An 18137-nucleotide genomic window follows, 5' to 3' on the forward strand; every position below is an offset into this window, starting at 1 on the left:
ACAGCCGCCCAACACGGCCTAAAATTAGCCTGATTGGACATATGAGGAGAGCGGGGAGGGACAGGCAGAGGGAAGAGTGACATGATGGTCAATTTGGGCTTAGATGTGCTTTGGGCTTCCCCTGTGAAGAGTGGATGGAGAGGGAGAGTGCAACAGAGGAAGAGAGGATGAAAAATAGGGCAGGGTGGACACTTGAGAGAAAGGGCATACCTCACCAGCTCCTCTTTATCACACAAAGACAGCACATCTCCGGCCAGCCACTGATAAACTGCTTGAACTTAATTACTTCCTCAGTCAAGAGTGTGCACAACCAAGCATGAGGCTCTTATTATTAGCACCCTTATCATCTTCAAGGCAAAGTTAGCCGACTTTGGGATACAAGAGATAATTTCTATTCTTGCTATTACGGCTTCCACTGGATCACAAGTTTTTGTTTTTGAGAGTTTGGCAGTGGAGAAAACAAGCCTAGGGAAGGAGAATAGTAACATTACAGGAAAGTTTCCAGCTTTTGCATTAAACAAAGAAAACAATGAAAGACAAAGACATGTGCCAAATATATACAGTATGTATGACCTTTACCTAGGTTTAGTCCCAAAGGAATCTCAGATATCCACACAAAAACTACCTGACAAATATGGAAAGCATTCAGTCAAACAGTGAGATTACAGAGCTGGAAACATACAAAACACAAGGTTTATCGTCTGTGATCTACGATGAACATGTGGTTGTGTGTTCACCAACATTCACTGCATGCTTGTACGGACAGGAGTGGATGTCAGGAATAGTTTTGTTTAACATGTCCGCACTTTGTAGATCATTCTTCACGAATGATATAGTGATTCTCAAACAGGGTACTTGTACAACAGGTGGTACCTCTGTAGTTTGCTAAGATTGTGAGCTCAACTAATTTGATTCATAAATATTGTCTACATACAGCGTCAGCCGTACGCTACAGTATATGAAACAATTAGAAAGAAGAAGTTTAACGGTTATCTAAACATGGTTGATAATAGATATAGAGGTTATAATAGAAAAAACTATGAATAGATTATTGAGTTACTTAGTAATGGACAAATGACTGAAATAGCTGATGCCAATGGATAACTGTTAGTTAGCTAAGAGTAATGGGTAAATGGTTGTCATAGATAAAAGGTAATGCATGCATCGTTTAAATGCTCAGCTTCTGCCACTCCAAGTTGTAGGCTTAACACTGACAGTTCAACTGCATGAAACTGTAACAATATCCTCTTTTATATCACAAACAATTCACTGATCCAGTTTATTATATTCAAACAAACATGTGTGGAACATGCCCGGTAAAGGGGAACTACAGTTCATCTGATAGGGCTGTGACGTCTGATAAAAAAGGCTGGGAACTGACTTGAGGTATTCCAACACAACACACGCACAACGGCAAATCAGCCTTTTATCTTTTTCAAGCTGGGCTGTATACACTACTTGTTATTAGAGTTGATGAGGAGCCAACTTTTCGTCTCCGAATGCTCACTCATTAAAATGTCACTCACACGCAGACAGGTGCAGTCTTGTCTTTTGTCCTCAGAGTTATTCTAGAAAATGAAGCATGGCACTCATGGAAACCGCACTGCAGCTTAGCATAACCCACTTTGATTTTTTTTTACATTTGGTGACGCTCCAATGCTTTTTATACAAAAGCATGTCTTGAACATAATGTTGAAAGTTTTTTTTTTGCATGAAAACAATATGGGCGTGATTAAGTGTATGGCTGAAATTGTCCTAGTAAAATGAAGTGGTCTTTGAACAGCTCAGGCTACTTAATCAGCGGAGAAAAGCTCTAAACAGAGGAACACATACCAGACTGACACTGTTCTGCAGGGTCCATGGCTGACCTCTTGGCTTTGGCTTTTTTTATTAAACATCAGACTCGTTCAACTCTTGCTTAAGATTATGGAGGAATTTCTTGGCTTCGTAGAAGTAAGAACACACCCTCACCCAAACATACACCTGCAGAAAATCCCTCGACCTGTTTTAGCCACAGTACTCAAACAAGTCACAACCATGGTCTGGAAAAACCAGTTTCTGGAAAGTGAATGAGGTATTGGTAAAGGAGGATGTCCAGGATATAACTGAAGCACTGGCATCTTGTTTCACTGTGAACACAAGCCAGAATGACAACTAATGTGTTGCGGTAAAAACACTGCCAAAAGCAAAAAGACTGGCTCCACCTCATTATGAAATGCTTGTATTATAGTACACTGCTAAAGTTTTTGATCCAAATCACTCAATTGAATTGAGGATTTTTATGTATCCTATTCCTTTTTTAGTCTTGAAGTACTCTCAGTCAGACAATGGCATGGTACTTAGTAGACACGGGAGGGTTCAGTTTATTCCTTGGCCCAGTGGAATGGGATTAGGAGGCTTTTGGGGGGTTTTGAAGCTGCAACCTCTGTACAAGGTCAGCTGCACCAATAGTGTGCGTGTGTGTATGTGTGTGTTTGGGGATTTGCCCTAAGTATGCATGCCTAGGGGGCCTATCCAGGGCTCTGTCTAGAACGAGTGAGTGAAGTCATCTATCATGACGAAGGAGACTGGGTGGGTGGGTGGTTGTGTGTCAGTCCCAAAAAGGAGAGGGAAGGGCTTTCACTTATCAAAAGAAAAAAAAAATCTGTGTTGATGAGCTTTTAAGGAGTGGTATTCTGGTCAAGATAATGGCACAAATATACGAGTGTGAAGTAGGACGGGCTAGAAGGCTAGAGAGCGCGACGATATTGATACGTGGGAGAAGCCCGACAGTTTGAGTATCTGAGATGCCATGTGCAATAGGAGCCACATATGCAACGTTTTTGAGAGATCACATTGAGTCTCTGATTTAGTGCCAGATTTTTCGGACTTTTGGATCGTGATCGTGGAAAGAAAATGGGACACAAGGAGGTGACAAATGGCTGTAGTGAAAACGACACTCTTTTGCTTCAGGGCGCCGTATTTCCAAGGCTATTTAAAAGCCACTTTTGAGCTAACCGAAGTTTCACTACATGCATAAAACACCATGCACTTTCATACAGCCCTGCTTTGAAGAACACTGTTTTTTTTAAGTATCTTTAAAGTGTTAGAGTGTCCTACATTGATTGATGAGGTGTCACTGATCTTTCGATGTGATCTCAAACACATTTCTCCAATTATAGATTCATCTTGTTGTTTTTGGTCACGATATTAAGAGAAACCTCTGCGCAGATGGACACATTTGCACACTAATACACACACTGCACATTCACATCTTCACTGGGACTAGACTCTGGTCATCTGAAAGTGATTAGCCTCCTCTCTGAAGGCTTCCCTCTGTACAGCCGAGCTTCCAGGATCCAAACCTGACAGGCTCCATTACGATTTCTATTTTGATTTCTCCGCAAATCTGTTCGATTCCATCTGGGACGATTAAATCCCAGCTGAGGCACAAAAGCCTGTCCAGCGGCATTTATTTTGGTTCAACAAATCAAATAAATTCCTAGCGCTGAGATCACTTGAAACAGAGCTCTTATAAATACATAGACCCTAATCCCGATGTGTACGTGCTGGCAGATGTTAGGTCAAAGGGTAGTCCTCCAGCAGTTCAGTTTATAGCAGGCCTCTCATTTTAATGTAACCAGCTATCTGACAGAATGACTTTACTTCAGTTATAATGAGGGTCCAATGGTGAAATAAAGGGAAAATCTTGACATTCTCACAATAAAGCAGTGAGATTTGTGCATGACACATCAACTATAACATTTATAATGCTTCTATAGTCGCCAGGGGGATATGTGGAAAGATTGTGAGCAGATCTAATTTAACAAAGTCACCATGATACGTGCGCTTTGTACGCTGGCTTTAGATAGTTTGTTTCTGTTATTTCACAAAGTCTGTGATTTAGTTATTTGTTTTAATTTTTTAAATCATATCTTGGCATCCTACTTTTGACTCACACCATCCTCAGCAGCACTGTTACCATGGTTTCTTTCATCCTAACGTGTTTGTGTTGTTGATTACAGCCTGCGTACTGCAGATTTATCTTGAGCAAGGTAAACTGCTCTCATCAGTGACTGTGAATGTTTCAACTTTTTAAAATATGCGTTCATGATCATGTGCTAGCTTTGTCTCATAATAAGCTGAAATTAATTTTAACACACTGGCTTCATTAAAGCGCCTTTGCACTGGAATCTAGGTTATCTCAGCTATCTGTATCCCAATTCCACACCATATATAAATACTACACTTTAATCTTCATAGTACATTGTTTGGCTCTTAGCAGACTCGTGTACTATAATTACCTATTTATTATTATCAGGATATAGTGCCAAGTGTGCAACTACAGCTGTCATTAACAGCAAAACTACTACCAGCAATTTGATTCCAAAAACATCACATTTAGCAATTAAAACATCACACTCAAAAATCACATGATTGTAGCATTTAATTTTGTGCCTGTGAAAATAGTGTACACCAAAAAAATGGAAATGGTCAAGGTCTAGCCTTACAGTTTTTACCCAAAAAAGGCATCAACATGGCCCTTATGGTCCTCTTGACCTGAACTCAAGTTACAGGCTTCAGTATTTTCCAAAAGAGGAGAATTTGGGACAGGGTAATGCAAAATCTTAATGTGACTAATCAGGTTTAAATGTCCAGTCCCTTGAAAAAGGATCACTTTTCATATGATTTATTGGTGCGATCAGCATACAGAAAGAGAAAGTCTAAGGAAAAAGAGAGCTTCGGGGGGAAAAGAGCGACAGGCTGTAGTATGATTCATGATTTTAGTCCAATTCTGCCAAAAGAATCCAGCTCAAGGAAATTACTAAATGTTTATAATATGGAGACATTTAGGATCTCTCTTTGCCTTTCCCCCCCTCACCGTCTGCTGTTTGCCTTTGGCTGGAAACCGACTTTTGACTGATGACTTTGCATATTGTTATTACCATACTGAATTTGTAGTTTATTGTTTTTGGAGGATTTGGCTGTAAGCAGCAGAACAGATATTGAACATCTTAGTACAACATCCATTTGCAGTACTTCAGGGTAATCAGATCCTTCAGGCCTTTCACGTGTCTTCATCAATCAAAATTAACAAAAGAGTTTAGTTCAGCTGAAGCCCTGTAGAAAGAGGTAAGGACCATGCCTAGGCAGTGTAATAACACAATTAGAGAATCAAATTTAATTTAAAGTTTAAAGTTTTATCTGTTTTGAATGTTTTATAGTTTACATTTTGTTCTCCATCCTGTCATTCTGAGCCATTTTTACCTGCATTGTTACCAGGCTGAAGCCACACTGCATATCTAGCCACTCACGTCAGGTTGCACCTATGTGACCTCTCTATATTTAAAACCATTTCATCCACAAATCAAAACCCTGTAAAACTCTGCATGATCCGTGTTGACAAGTGAAACAATAAGTGAGATCTGTAGCGAGTGAGCGTGAGCGGTAGGTGCACCGTGTGAACACACAGACAAAAATAGACACAAAGAAAGGAAAGTACAGCACAATCAGGTTCAGACAGCCCAACATGTTTGAGCAGTGCAGCTTTTCAGCATTTCCACGCTATCTCTTTATCTGTTGACAAAACAGGTGTGAGTCAAAGGTACAGCGATCTGTAACTGCTTACAGGCAGTTTCAGTTTAAATTTGAATAACATGAGGTTCATATAATAACAAGAGTTTTAAATGGGTTTCAGACAAAACAACGAAATGTGTAGAGAGATTACATCCATGCTAGTGGCTCTGTGAGGCTGTGGGCACAGCACATGCTTGCAATGACAATGCTAAAATGTGATTAGAGCTGAAACAGTAGGTTGATTAATTGATTACTATTGGACAACTATTTTGGTGACTGACTAGATTTTGCAGTTTTTTCTTCATTCTATCTTATATTGAACTGAATATTTGGGTGTTTTGGAGAGACGTTCAGGGAAAACAAGAAATGTGATGATGGCTATGTAATAATTAATTGAATAATTGAGAAAATGATCAATTGATTAACTGGGTGCTCAAACAAGCTACCTGTAATGGCACCTACCTGTCAGTCAAAGCAGCCACGCTCTTTAATATGCATAAATTGAAGCCTTAATATAATTTGAATGGATTAGTTATCTAAAAATTAAAAAAACAGGCTGTAAACATGTTTATTTCTGCTGCGAAGTTGAACATTTTACTATGCCGGTTTTATTAAGACTGACTCGTCCTTTAGCCAGCCTCAAGTGGACGGTCGAGTAACTGCAGCTTTTGGCACTTATGTTTTAGCTTCACGTCACAGCCACGAAGGTTGCCACTTGATATAATCATGTTCACTTAGCATGCTAACATGATTACAAGCACAGCTCAGGATGATGGGAATATCATTAGTTCATGCGTTTGGCCAAAGAATTTGTCAAATTGTTGTTTAAAGTTTGTACCATATTTAATGGAAAACCTTTCAATAGTGGTGACATTTTACACAAGGTGGCACTTTAGAAAAAAAAAAAAACAGGGAACAAGCAAATTCCTGATTTGATATACTGGTGCTAAAATTAAAATATAGGATAAATTAAAACTTTGACCTGCTGGTGGCGCTAGATAAAAAGTCAAGGAATGACCACAATCACGAGGGTTCATCCCCTCAAGGCCATGAACGTCTGTCCAAAATGTCATGAAAATCCATCTTATATTTGTTAAGATAGAGCAACAGAATGGATGTCATCCATAGAGCAATGCGAACATCTATCTAAATCTAATCTACAATCTATCTATATGCAAACTATATTCAGAAACACCAGGTCCTGCAGCTTCTGTCAAAGCGTCTGTCCTCTGAAGTGGAAACTGAGTGATGTCTCTGAATGTTAGCAAGCATGCAAATCATATATCAGGAGGTTTTCCCCACTATGATGCTCTACAGGTCTGATGCAATGCAGTGCTGTGTACAGAGATGATTGATGTCAACACCGTCCTCTTAATCACCTGAGAGGTATTAAGCCTCTTGACAGTCTGGCAGCCATTTTGGATTCTTCTCTAATGACTAGAGAAGCAGGTTGCAGATGATGTTAGCTCACGGATCACTACCATTCTGTCAGTGATTAAGTGACTCATCTACCTCAAGTAAACAAACCCCCAGTAGAGCATCTTGCATCCATCAAAAGATGCCTTTGACTCGCTGCGCTTATCTAACTTGGAAGGAATCCATCATACCTGTACAAAACGGTGGATGCTGTGTGGTCTCTTGGGAGTCGCCCCATAAACAAACACATTCTGTTAAGATGTGTACATGTGTAAAGGGAGAACTTTTTTGACTGTGGAAAGGTATAGCATTCCCATATGTGTTTCACTTCAGGGAAATGAAGCTGAAAACACTTGCAAGTTATTTGTGACCTGATTTCTGAAGCTTCTACAACAAACTTGACAAAACAAAATGCTGAAGAGTTACTGTAGGTACTAAAAATATCTCTCTCTATACATATTTTTTTAAATTATAAAGTTGATGGTGACAGCTAGAGATGGGGCATTAAGGTTTCTTATAATACCGCTCGGAGAATTATACACAGACATCTGTGAAAATACAGCTGACAAATTGTGCTTTGAAAACAGTTATGTTGCTTGAGACATATTATACACTTGAGGAAACCTTTTGTAAGTGCCTCCAAGGACTAATGTGTCTCAGCGTAGCGCCACAGATCCTCAACTGCGCAGGCTGTTCTGTACAAGCATGGCACTTTAGTCTTTATTGATAGCTGCGCGAGTAGGACAAGTGGTGATGTAAGAGATCTTTCTTAAATTGCATGGGCAGCATTGTTGGTCTGGACAACCCCTGAGGCTCAGTTTGATTTCAGCAGATTAATTTAGCTTCCTCTCTTACGCAACACCATCTCAGCTTTCAAGCTGTCTCACTGATCTCACGATCACCTTTGACTCCTTGCATGGGTGGCTAGCTGTTGAACTGCACTCCCTTGATAACAGCTTAGAGAGGAAATAACACAGCTCTTGAAAAGATCCTTAAACAGAATAAGACCTGATAGCAGGTCAGGAAACTGTTTGGCAGCAGGCTGCATTGACAGACAGCACAGGTGAAAAGGCAGCGATGGATAGCGGCTTTGATGAGTTCCTTAATACAGTATGTAATCAAACAGAAACAAGAGTATGAGCATCCTGCATGAGCGTTTGTTCAACGTGGTTTATCATCCACAACTCAGCTCGAACAACAAAAAGTCAACTTCTTTAGAAAAAAATAAAGTAACAATGAAAAAAACATTACATTAGAAGGACGAGCAGTGACGTATTGTGCAGACGTTTATACTCAGATGGTGTTTTGCAGAAGAATTGTGACAGTTGACATGTGAGCAGGGACATTTTTATAATTAACCCATGAAATATTAAAGCTAGTCAGAGAAAGGATGTGATCAGATACAGTTCTGCTCACTACATGGGTCTTAAAATATGAGAGTGAAGGCTGACTGGTCTGAGCCGACGAATGAAGTCACAACACAAGAATGGTTCAGCTTGGAGAAACAAAGGTTAAATGTCACTCTCTGGAATATCCCCTCGGCCCAAGCAGCCAGCCAATCAAAGCAAGCAAGAGGCGGGTCTTACTACTTTGCCACTTCCTATCTGTTGTTGATGCCAGTATATGTGAAGTATGAGATCATATTTGATCGCCTAGCCTGAACAGGGGCCACCAGACTTCTGTATCCCACTCCTCATCTCTGCTTTAAATTAGTAGCCTGAGGCTACAAAAGCTGAAACCTCTGAATATCTGACCAAACTGTTGGCGACAGAGATGAATTACAGGTAAGATAGGCATTGGTTTTCCAAAGGGACAAGAACGCATGGAATAAAAAAGATGGTATCTCTGATAATTGTTTGTGATTTTGGCAATGTTAGAGTGCAATGAGGACTATTGCTGTTTTAAAAAGCTCCCTTCAGGGTGACTTCAGGTACTCTGCCTGACAGGTAGATCTTCATGTGTAAAAGTTGGAGTGCGCCTTTAATAAACATAAAGCTCTTAAAAACACATTATCTCACTGGCTGAAGTCAACAGGTTTATAACTCTTATCTTATATTCTCACTGTCTTGAACATTTATCTCAAAAGCCAAATCAAGGTCACCTAACCAAGCCATTTTCTACACTCCACAGAGCTTATTCACAACTCCACGCTCCATTTGTCTCCTGTGAACCCCCCCCAAAAAAAACCCAAGTGCAGCAGATCTGTAATTCCCACCTGGACAGATTGTGTGATTACAAGCCCACAACAGGTGAAATGTGGCTCAATTAATCAGCTGACGTAGCATTAATTTAAGACCCTAGTGCAAGCATCATTAGGAATCAAAACACACCATTTTGTTAAAGGAAAATGTACACATGTGCCAGTTCACAGCAGCAGACTTTGATGTGTCCACCCATATTTCAGAGACTAAGTGTTTGCTGAACTGCAGCCAACTCCTGAGACAATACTGGGCCTTTGAGATATACCATGCTCTCGAGTAGTGACGCTCTCGGGCTATAGAGAAAAGCTGATAGCCAAGTGATCCTTCAGCTGACTGAGGCTTAAACCATCAATGTGAGGATAAACGTAATTGATGTGGGAAAACCAGAAGAGAAAATGTGGGATTTCTGGCTTCTGGCTCCATTCACATGCAAAAATTACATAGAGCTACGACTACACATTGTGGGATACCTTGGTTTTAATTGTTAAATGAAAAATAACTATATCTTAACATTTGGTGAACATGGCTCTCATTTAGACACGTGAATCTGTATTAGGGGTGATTGCAGGTCGCATGAAGTCGAATTCATACTTGGATCCAAAGAGTGAGACATTCCACTGCTCTGATTGTCTTGGAAAAAACACCCCAGACATGTCATTACCTGACATCATCCCTCTTCTTGTCTGTCCTCTTGGGATGACCAACACACTCCTCTTGTTCTTCGACAAGAGCTGTGTGCTGGTCAGCACTGAGAGGCCAGTGAACCCCAGATAGTCGCACTCTGGCGCTGGATACCAAACAGCCCATCACAAGATAGCGTGCTTCTCGCTGTCAACCACACCGCAAGAAATGAGGTTAAATGGCACTATCTACACAATATGGGAGCCTCTTCTATTTTTATTAACAGCGCTGACAGGCTCTATTCTTTGGAGAGAGGGAGTGCAATTCTTGGAAATGGTTATAAATAAGCACTGAGGCATTCACAAGGATTCATATTTATCTATTTTGCATAGTTTTGTATTGTTTTGAAAAATTGGAGACAGCTGTTTCCAACGCATGTGTTTCATAAATGCATCTCAATCTGCAATCCAAACACGCTTCAGATGATTCAGTGCGGTCTAAAACGGCTGTAAATGATGGAGAGTCGGGGGGGGGGGGCTGTTTGCTCTTAATTTCTTTGATGTAATGACCCTTTAAACAGCACAGAGAACTTATTAGAGGGGTTTCAGACATTTTAAAATTCCCCCTTTAGGCTTATTAGAGGGGTTTCAGACATTTTAAAATTCCCCCTTTAGGGACATTTCTTTGATACTAACAACCGTAGCAACTATACAATCCACCTAATCTCCCACCATCTTTTTCCACTGAGCCATTTGGTTGGTGTGGGAAAAGTAGAGCAGCTGTGCGTAACATCACCTTTAAACCGTTCACACTGAAAAAATTCAGATGCAGTGTTTTTCCAGTGGTAAAGCATTATAGTAAGAAGAGGAGCCTACAGCCATGTTAGCAGCTCTGTGAGGATGTAGGCACAGCAGTGCTAAATACTAATATAAGCATGCTAATATTGGTATTGTTTACCATGCTTCATGTTCCATGTTTAGTATGCTAACACCTTTAGCACAAAGACAACATACAGCTGATGCAAAATTTTTGTTTTATTGGTATTTGGGCAATCAAAGCATTGGAAAAAATGTACATTAATATTGATTTCATTAGGATTTATCCTCTGGGGACAATGAATGTCAATGCCAAATTTCATGGAAATCCATCCTATAGGTATTAGAGATATGTCAGTCTAAACCAAGTAGTGATGGACTGACAGACCTATGGCATACTGAGAAACACGGCACTAGCAAGGCTAATAATCTCTTAGTCAAAATACAGTTCACAATTCAAACAGAGTCATCATTTTTCAGAAAGGACTTGATACATGACTCACCTAGGAGCTGGACCCCCCTTGTGAGGCCATAGATGTCTATGAGAGCCCACAGAGGTTCAGAGACATGCACGCCGCTGAAGAACAGCATTGGGCTCGAGTCGTTGATTCTGTAAAACACCCGGCCCTTCCTGTCCACCCAGAAGGAGATGATGTTTCCCTCGTTGGAGAGCTCTTCTGGCAGGGCCTTTGCCCAGAAACCGCTCTGGGAGACCAGGTCTGGGCAGGCGTACTTTGGCAAGGTGTCTGGGTTGATCCGCGATGGGTCTTTGGATGTAAAACCAAGACGCAGTGCACCGCTCCAGCAGCACTGCTTTTTAGTGATCTGGAGAATACATGTTTTTAATCAGTGAAGATAATCAACCATAAATGAATCTCTACATTTCTTTTTCTCTTTGTTTTGTGAAATAAAAGCCAAAAGAGCTAAACCATGCAAGCGTCTATGTGAGAAACTTTGAGCTGAATGTTTAGCAGTTTTAATTAATATTTACCAAGCTTGCAATCTTATTTCAGTGTCAGCATGAAAACATTCGCTAATTAGCATTAAACACAGACATCTTGCAGGTGTTTGTTCATAAAAGTATTTAAATTAAAATGTTGACCTAATGATGGCGCTGGAAAATTAAGGCATAACCAAAGTTATTAGTATCATTCTGGGGTTGCTGCGGTAACAAATTCCATGGCATTTCATCCAATAGTTGCTGAGATATTTCAGTCTGGGCCAACACAGAGACCACAATTGACATTAGTAGTGCCAAGCCACCAGCTTGGCTAAAATTCTCCAAGATAAGACTGGTAACCTTGGTATGTTTATCACCTGCAAACGATTTTTGTCTTATTTTGAACCTCTATTTACTTTGCATTTACTGTGCCAGATAACAGTATTCCTCACATGGCAATGCTTGCCCCGCTCTCTCACTTTCGAGACATAGATGGCTTGATAGGTGAAGTGGAAACTTATTCTAAGCTGCTGCTGCTTTGGCCCACACAAGCGCAGAGAGAAAAAAGAGAGAAAATCAAAACAAGAGAGCAAAGAGGAGGGATGAAGGGAAGAGACAGTGAGGAAGAAGAAAAATAAAAACATACTGAGTGAAAACATTGATGCTACATAAAACCCAAACTGGGTCAAATTTTAACCCTGTGTTTTTACTGTGCAGCATGCTGAGATCTCCTGTTGCAATTTTTCCACTGTTTACACATCACATCCTCAACACTTTATCAAAATCTGTAATAACTAGGACACAGCGAGTGTTCTTTGTTTTACCTTCAGCCGAACTTGCTCATACACAGCGATAGGCCTGTTGCTGAATGTGATGGCGTTACAGAAGCTGGCCTGTCTCTTGACGGTCCTCTGGGACATGTCCATGACAATCTGTGAGCCCTTGGTGCTGGGGTGGAAAAGCAGAGGGAAGGAGGACAAACTCCCACATTGCTGAATAGGTAGGCAGCGCTTGGGCTTGTGGTGGCATCGGTGGGATGTTGCTGGAAACGGTCCGTTCAGAGAATCTATGTGGAGAAAGAAAAGATGGAGAGCAGAAATTAAATTACTGAATACACAATTTTCAGTAAAATAGCCAAATTTTAGATTAGATTAGAATATTAGATTAGATATGACACGGTAGACTTCACCTAACATAATATACTGACATCATGAGGTGGGTTCTGTCACATGTCATTTCCTCTCACATATCTCACCAAGACTGAAACATCCAGCTAAGTAAAAATGCATTTAACATAATCTAATATCTGGGTTCTGCTTTCAGATTCTCAAGGTAGCACAGTACAACAACCACACACCTAGACATGAAAGAACAATGTGCAAGTTCAATTGCATGCAGAAATGCCCTTGGATGGAAAAATAAATAAATACAAGTACAAGGACAGAATTGTTCCCTTTGTTATTTAATTAAGGAGAACAATGCAGCTGTGAGAAATATGCACAAAATACTCTAATTCCAGCAAATGGTCATTTCACTTTTTTGCTTTTCTACATCTTGCCAGATTTTAAAAAGGTTTGTTTTTTAACCGTTTATTTCTCGGCATGCTGGAAAACATTTGTACAATAATGAGTAGAGTGTAGACATGGAGCAGGAGAGGGAGAATAAAGAAAACAGAAAATGATTAGCTCACATTTAAGACGCTCTAACATCATATGACATATCTACTGTAACAGCTGAATTAAAGTTCTTGATGCTCAGCTGCCTGATTCAGTGCATCCAAGGCATGGCCATTATTATGTTATTTCTAGGTGTGACTCATGTTGTAATGAATCAATCACACCTTTTATGCCTGAGATTGAAAGTACCTGTCTTACTAGAATGGAAACACTAAAAATTCACAACTGTATAAACAAAATAGCTGTTACTAAATGAGATTTAATGGCATTTATTGTGTGTGAGGAAGTGGCAAAATAAGAGCAGACCCAAAGGAGAACATCTGACTCACAATGTGCAGCAGAGCTTTTAAAAATGCTCCCATGTGAACATGTGTGAATCATGACTGCTCCCACTTACAGTAACTCATAATAGAGCAAAACATCGCTCTCTTAGACTGAATTTGCTTCATGATTTCACTCTTGTTCGCTTTTATTAGGACTCTCCCAACTTTCCCCCTATTTGTTTCCACATATCTCTTCAAAGCACAAGGTCACTGTGGTGTCACGGAGCAGGCATTTTCTCACAGACATCGGGTTCTCATTATTTGGAATCAGTTGATGAATAAATATCTATCATCAAGTAATCTGATACAGTTTTCTGTACCACAATCGTCTCTACAATGACATTTAAAAGGTCTCAAAATCCAGTCAATGTGCCAAGATTGGAAGCCAAATAAATAATTCAAGCCTAATTAACACTTCTTCGTCCTTGAGAACTGCGTGTATTTTCACACCTAAATTTGGAAGACTGTGTAGGAGCTGCCTGTATTTGTCTGGGAGAGAAATATGAGCCATTGCTGAAAGACAGATATTCATGCTTTCTTTGGAGTGACCTTGGAGGGTCAAGAGGTTTATTATGCACCCTGGAGACAAATCAATTAAGACTCAGGACTGGCAGATTGACTAGTCATGTGACTTCTTGCAACACCCTTATTGTTTTGCTTTCAGGGCAGAGATAGATGTTTGAGCAGAAAATGACGACATGGTTTCCCGCTATGGTTGCACAAAAAACATATAATTTGTTGAGGTCAAACTAGAAAGAGTCTTTCCCTTCAAATCACAATCAGAGAGGCTCTGCCAAGTGTTCTGGGCTCAGTACAGTGTATTTGTTAAGCTCCTTGCATACTCTTGTCCCTGCAGAACAATGTGGAATTGTGCTCTGTGCACAACAGTGGTCTAAAATGAAGTCATAACAAATCCTTCAACCATATTGCATCCATGATGTCATGTCATACGTGATGTCTTCAGGAAAACAAAACAGAACTGTATTGTACTCCACCAGTGACCAGACCTGAGACTGAATAGAGTATTTCCTGTAAGATCTTAAAACAGAAGCAACACCTCACACACACACTTTACCATCTAATCCAATCTCTTCTTTTATTATCGCTGTATTAATATCATCTGAGGAGCAGCTTTAGTTTCACACCCCAGCCATCTTTGAGTGTGTTTACAGCATTCAGCACACAGAGGACTATATAAACTATAAAAAGAAGTAAATAAAAGGATAAATAAAAATACCACATTTGATTTACTGTGAATGGCAGCTGGTTAGAGCCAAAAGTGCCGATGATCCAGTGGCTGCTGAAGTGTGTTTAAGAAATCACGCAACCTGACGGAGACGTCGGGGTAAACATTCACCAGAGCCTTGTCACGATAAAAGAGAGGTGCCATGACAAATGTCAGATGAGCAACTTAAGGAAGGATAATGTTACTTAATGCACCACCGCACACAATGTGACTGCCTTTGCTGTCATTAATTGAAAAGGACAAACAGTGTAGAGACAAAGAGCGGTCCTGGTCAGTGTCACCTGGCCTCTTACACTCCTCTGTGTTTCATCCCCAGACTTGGTCTGACTAAGAGGCCTTAACAGTCCCTAATGGTGGTGTGACGTGAGCATCAAGGCTTGGTGGCCCCCTCTCACAAGACAAGCGCTCACAGGCAACATCCTAAAGAGCCAAAGGGCACACATATGCTTTTAACTTTTGCAGATATATCATGGCTAGTGTGTGTCTCAATCAGATGTAAACACAAGTCATTTTCAAAAACCTAAAAAGATCTTCTGTTCTTCTGGTATCAGTCCTGTTACTTTTGCAGCGCTGTTTATTTGCAATCATTCATTCATGATTGATTAATCCGCCAAAACAAAGACTTCCAATTTACTATTGCAGTGGACTAAGGCAACCAGAACATGTTCATTAAGGAAGAGCTGGAACCAGAGAATTTGGGTACTTTTTCTTTATTCGTTATCAAAATATCTTCCTGATTAACTTCCTGTTGATTAACTAAATGATGAATTAAGTAATCAACTTGTAGGTCCGGTAATACATCTTCAGCTCGTTTTGGAGCGAGTTTCTACATGAGGAGACGCCAGAAGCCAAAACTGAAGCAAAGTTTCTGTTGAACAAGAGAAACAAGAGCTAGTGATCCATGTTACTTGTAATCTCAACACTGGGATATTTTTATTCTCCTCTAAAACTTTTACAAACACCCAACTTGTGGAACTCTTTACAAATTGCTTTAACCTCTGTGGAAATGTCACACTGTGATACCTAAACTTCAGTAATTCAATCATGCAGCATTGGCAAATGGGGAGAGCTGAATGATTCATGAGCATGTGAGCTCGATAGGGGCCCTACAACACAACATGGATTACATTTTCATTTACTGAGCTCCTGTCAGAGGGCCAAGAATTTCTAGCAGCGCCCCTGTCTGCACCCTTAATATTACTTCACACCAGTGGCCCCTTATAGTGAAATTGGAAAAAGCACTATATGGATTGGCCCGTGTCCATCTGAGAAATACGTTACATGTGTCTGCTTTATATCCAAACGATCAGCTCATGTAATATTAAGACATCAAATCATCAGCGAACACTCCATTTTTGCAAATGTAAAGTCACTGAAGGCCAACTTCATCAAGGGTTGTAACTAACAATCATTTACATTAGAGATTAATCTGATGACAGTTTTCTTTAATTAATTGATTCATCATTTGGTCTAAGCTCAAGGGGTTATCTTGATATTGCTTATTTTGTTCAACCAACAGTCCAAAAAAACAAAGAAACTCGAATCACGGTCAGATAAAGCACGGGAAAACAGCCAATACTAACATTCGAGACTAATTGCCTTTCTTAGAAAAAATGGTTTAACCTCTGTGCAAACTCAGTCATACAATCATGCAGCATTTCCACATGGTGGACATTTTGCATTTTTGCTTAAAAGACACATATAACTGATTAAAGCATTAATTAATTAGATGCTAAGTGATTTTCTGGCAATTAAATAATCAAATGATTGACTAATTGTCAAGGCTCTACAACCACCATAATCAATAAACCACCCACCCCACCCTAAGACTGATGTTTGACACATAGATTTTCTGTCATGGTTCAAGTTGTCAGAATATTAAGTTGACTAATATGCAGAAGTCAGAGCCAAACACACTTTACATCCATGCTTTGCTTTCAAGCTTATTTATAGTGCTCTACACATTTAAACTGAATATAGATGATCCTTTTAAATATACACGTGTGCATGTTTCAGTCAGACAGCAAATGAAATCATGATTGCACTTGCAAATAATCGATGAAATCCGACATTAAAATTGTAATCGTTGTCCAGAAAGCTTTTGCAAGAAACTTTAATGTGAAAATGGATCAAACAAAAATGCACCTGCTGTCATTATTTGAGACATATACAAGTTTAATTCATAGCCACATGAGTAGAAACATATAAACATCACAAATGTGACACTATCTGCCATCATGTTGACATTCATGTGTCCTACAAATGAATCACCTTCAATTAAAGACAAAGCCAGGTGAGGAAAAGTTATACACCAACTTGATTTGAAGTTCAGTAAGCAGACTTCAGTGACAAACTTCATCTCTGGGATGTTTTTATAATATGATTCTGTAGTGGCTTATTATATTTCAAAAAAACACGACTTCCTGTTCATATTTCTCCAGTCGTGACTTACAGAAGGTGGCGAAAACTTGGCTACTTTCACTTCTCATTTATTTTAGGCTACCAAGACGCCTACTACTTCAATGCACACAGAAGACACACAAGCACGCTCACAACTCGATTATATCATCTCCTGTTACGATAATCACTTTATTCATTAATAATAAATGATCAATACAGGAGTCTCCTGTCCCGTGATGACACATGTCTCTTACCGTACAAGGTATTTCTAGTGATCTGACCTCCCATGGCTGGATGCAAGGTGCGTTCACCTCCTCTCTAAACTACCGGCTGGATCCACAGATATTCACATGGAGACGCGCATCCTCAGCGGCGACATTATACGGACACGACGCCGTTCCCGACAGAGATTCAGCGGCAGGTTGCGTCTGTCCAAAGCCTCATCGACATTAAGCAGCAGACAACAGATCCAGCACTCGGCGGCTCCCTCCAGTCCATGCACAGATCACGCTGAAATTAACATAAAAGGTGGTAGTGGAGGTGGGGCTTCCCGGGACTATTAACGCTGTAGCTACCAAAGAGGGGACTTCAAGGGTCTCTGCGTGAAATACATTTGATTCTTATAGACTCTGAGAGGACACTTCTTCCTGTAATATATGTGATACTTAGACTCTGAGAGGACACTTCTTCCTGTAATATATGTGATACTTTTGTTTTTTCTCCAAAAAACATACTATTTATTTATTTATTTATTTATTTATTTATTTATTTATACATTTTATTTGAGTTTCATATCCTCTTCTCTTGTGCTGAAGTCTTAAGTAAAACTGGACGTCCTGGTGCGTTTTTTTCCCCTTCCACCTGTTGTGAGGACTCCATTTTTGATCTTCTTCTACTTTTAAACTGTTGTTTACATTCATATGAATAAGCTCAGATATTCACT

General features: G+C 39.9%; 1 protein-coding gene across 1 annotated transcript in view; it reads right to left on the reverse strand.

The window, feature by feature from the left end:
* Positions 1-17719, reverse strand: part of neurl1ab (neuralized E3 ubiquitin protein ligase 1Ab) — a 28541-nt gene extending 10822 nt beyond the window's left edge. Inside the window, exons 1-3 of the mRNA XM_010744080.3 lie at positions 17449-17719; positions 12374-12615; positions 11113-11434 (exon numbers count right to left, since the gene is read on the reverse strand). Coding sequence (XP_010742382.2) covers positions 11113-11434; positions 12374-12615; positions 17449-17482 — 598 coding nt within the window. The 5' untranslated portion in view covers positions 17483-17719. The remainder of the gene's footprint in view (positions 1-11112; positions 11435-12373; positions 12616-17448) is intronic.
* Positions 17720-18137: the final 418 nt, after the last annotated feature.

This window comes from Larimichthys crocea, chromosome III, assembly GCF_000972845.2.
Source record: "Larimichthys crocea isolate SSNF chromosome III, L_crocea_2.0, whole genome shotgun sequence".
NCBI lineage: Eukaryota > Metazoa > Chordata > Actinopteri > Sciaenidae > Larimichthys > Larimichthys crocea.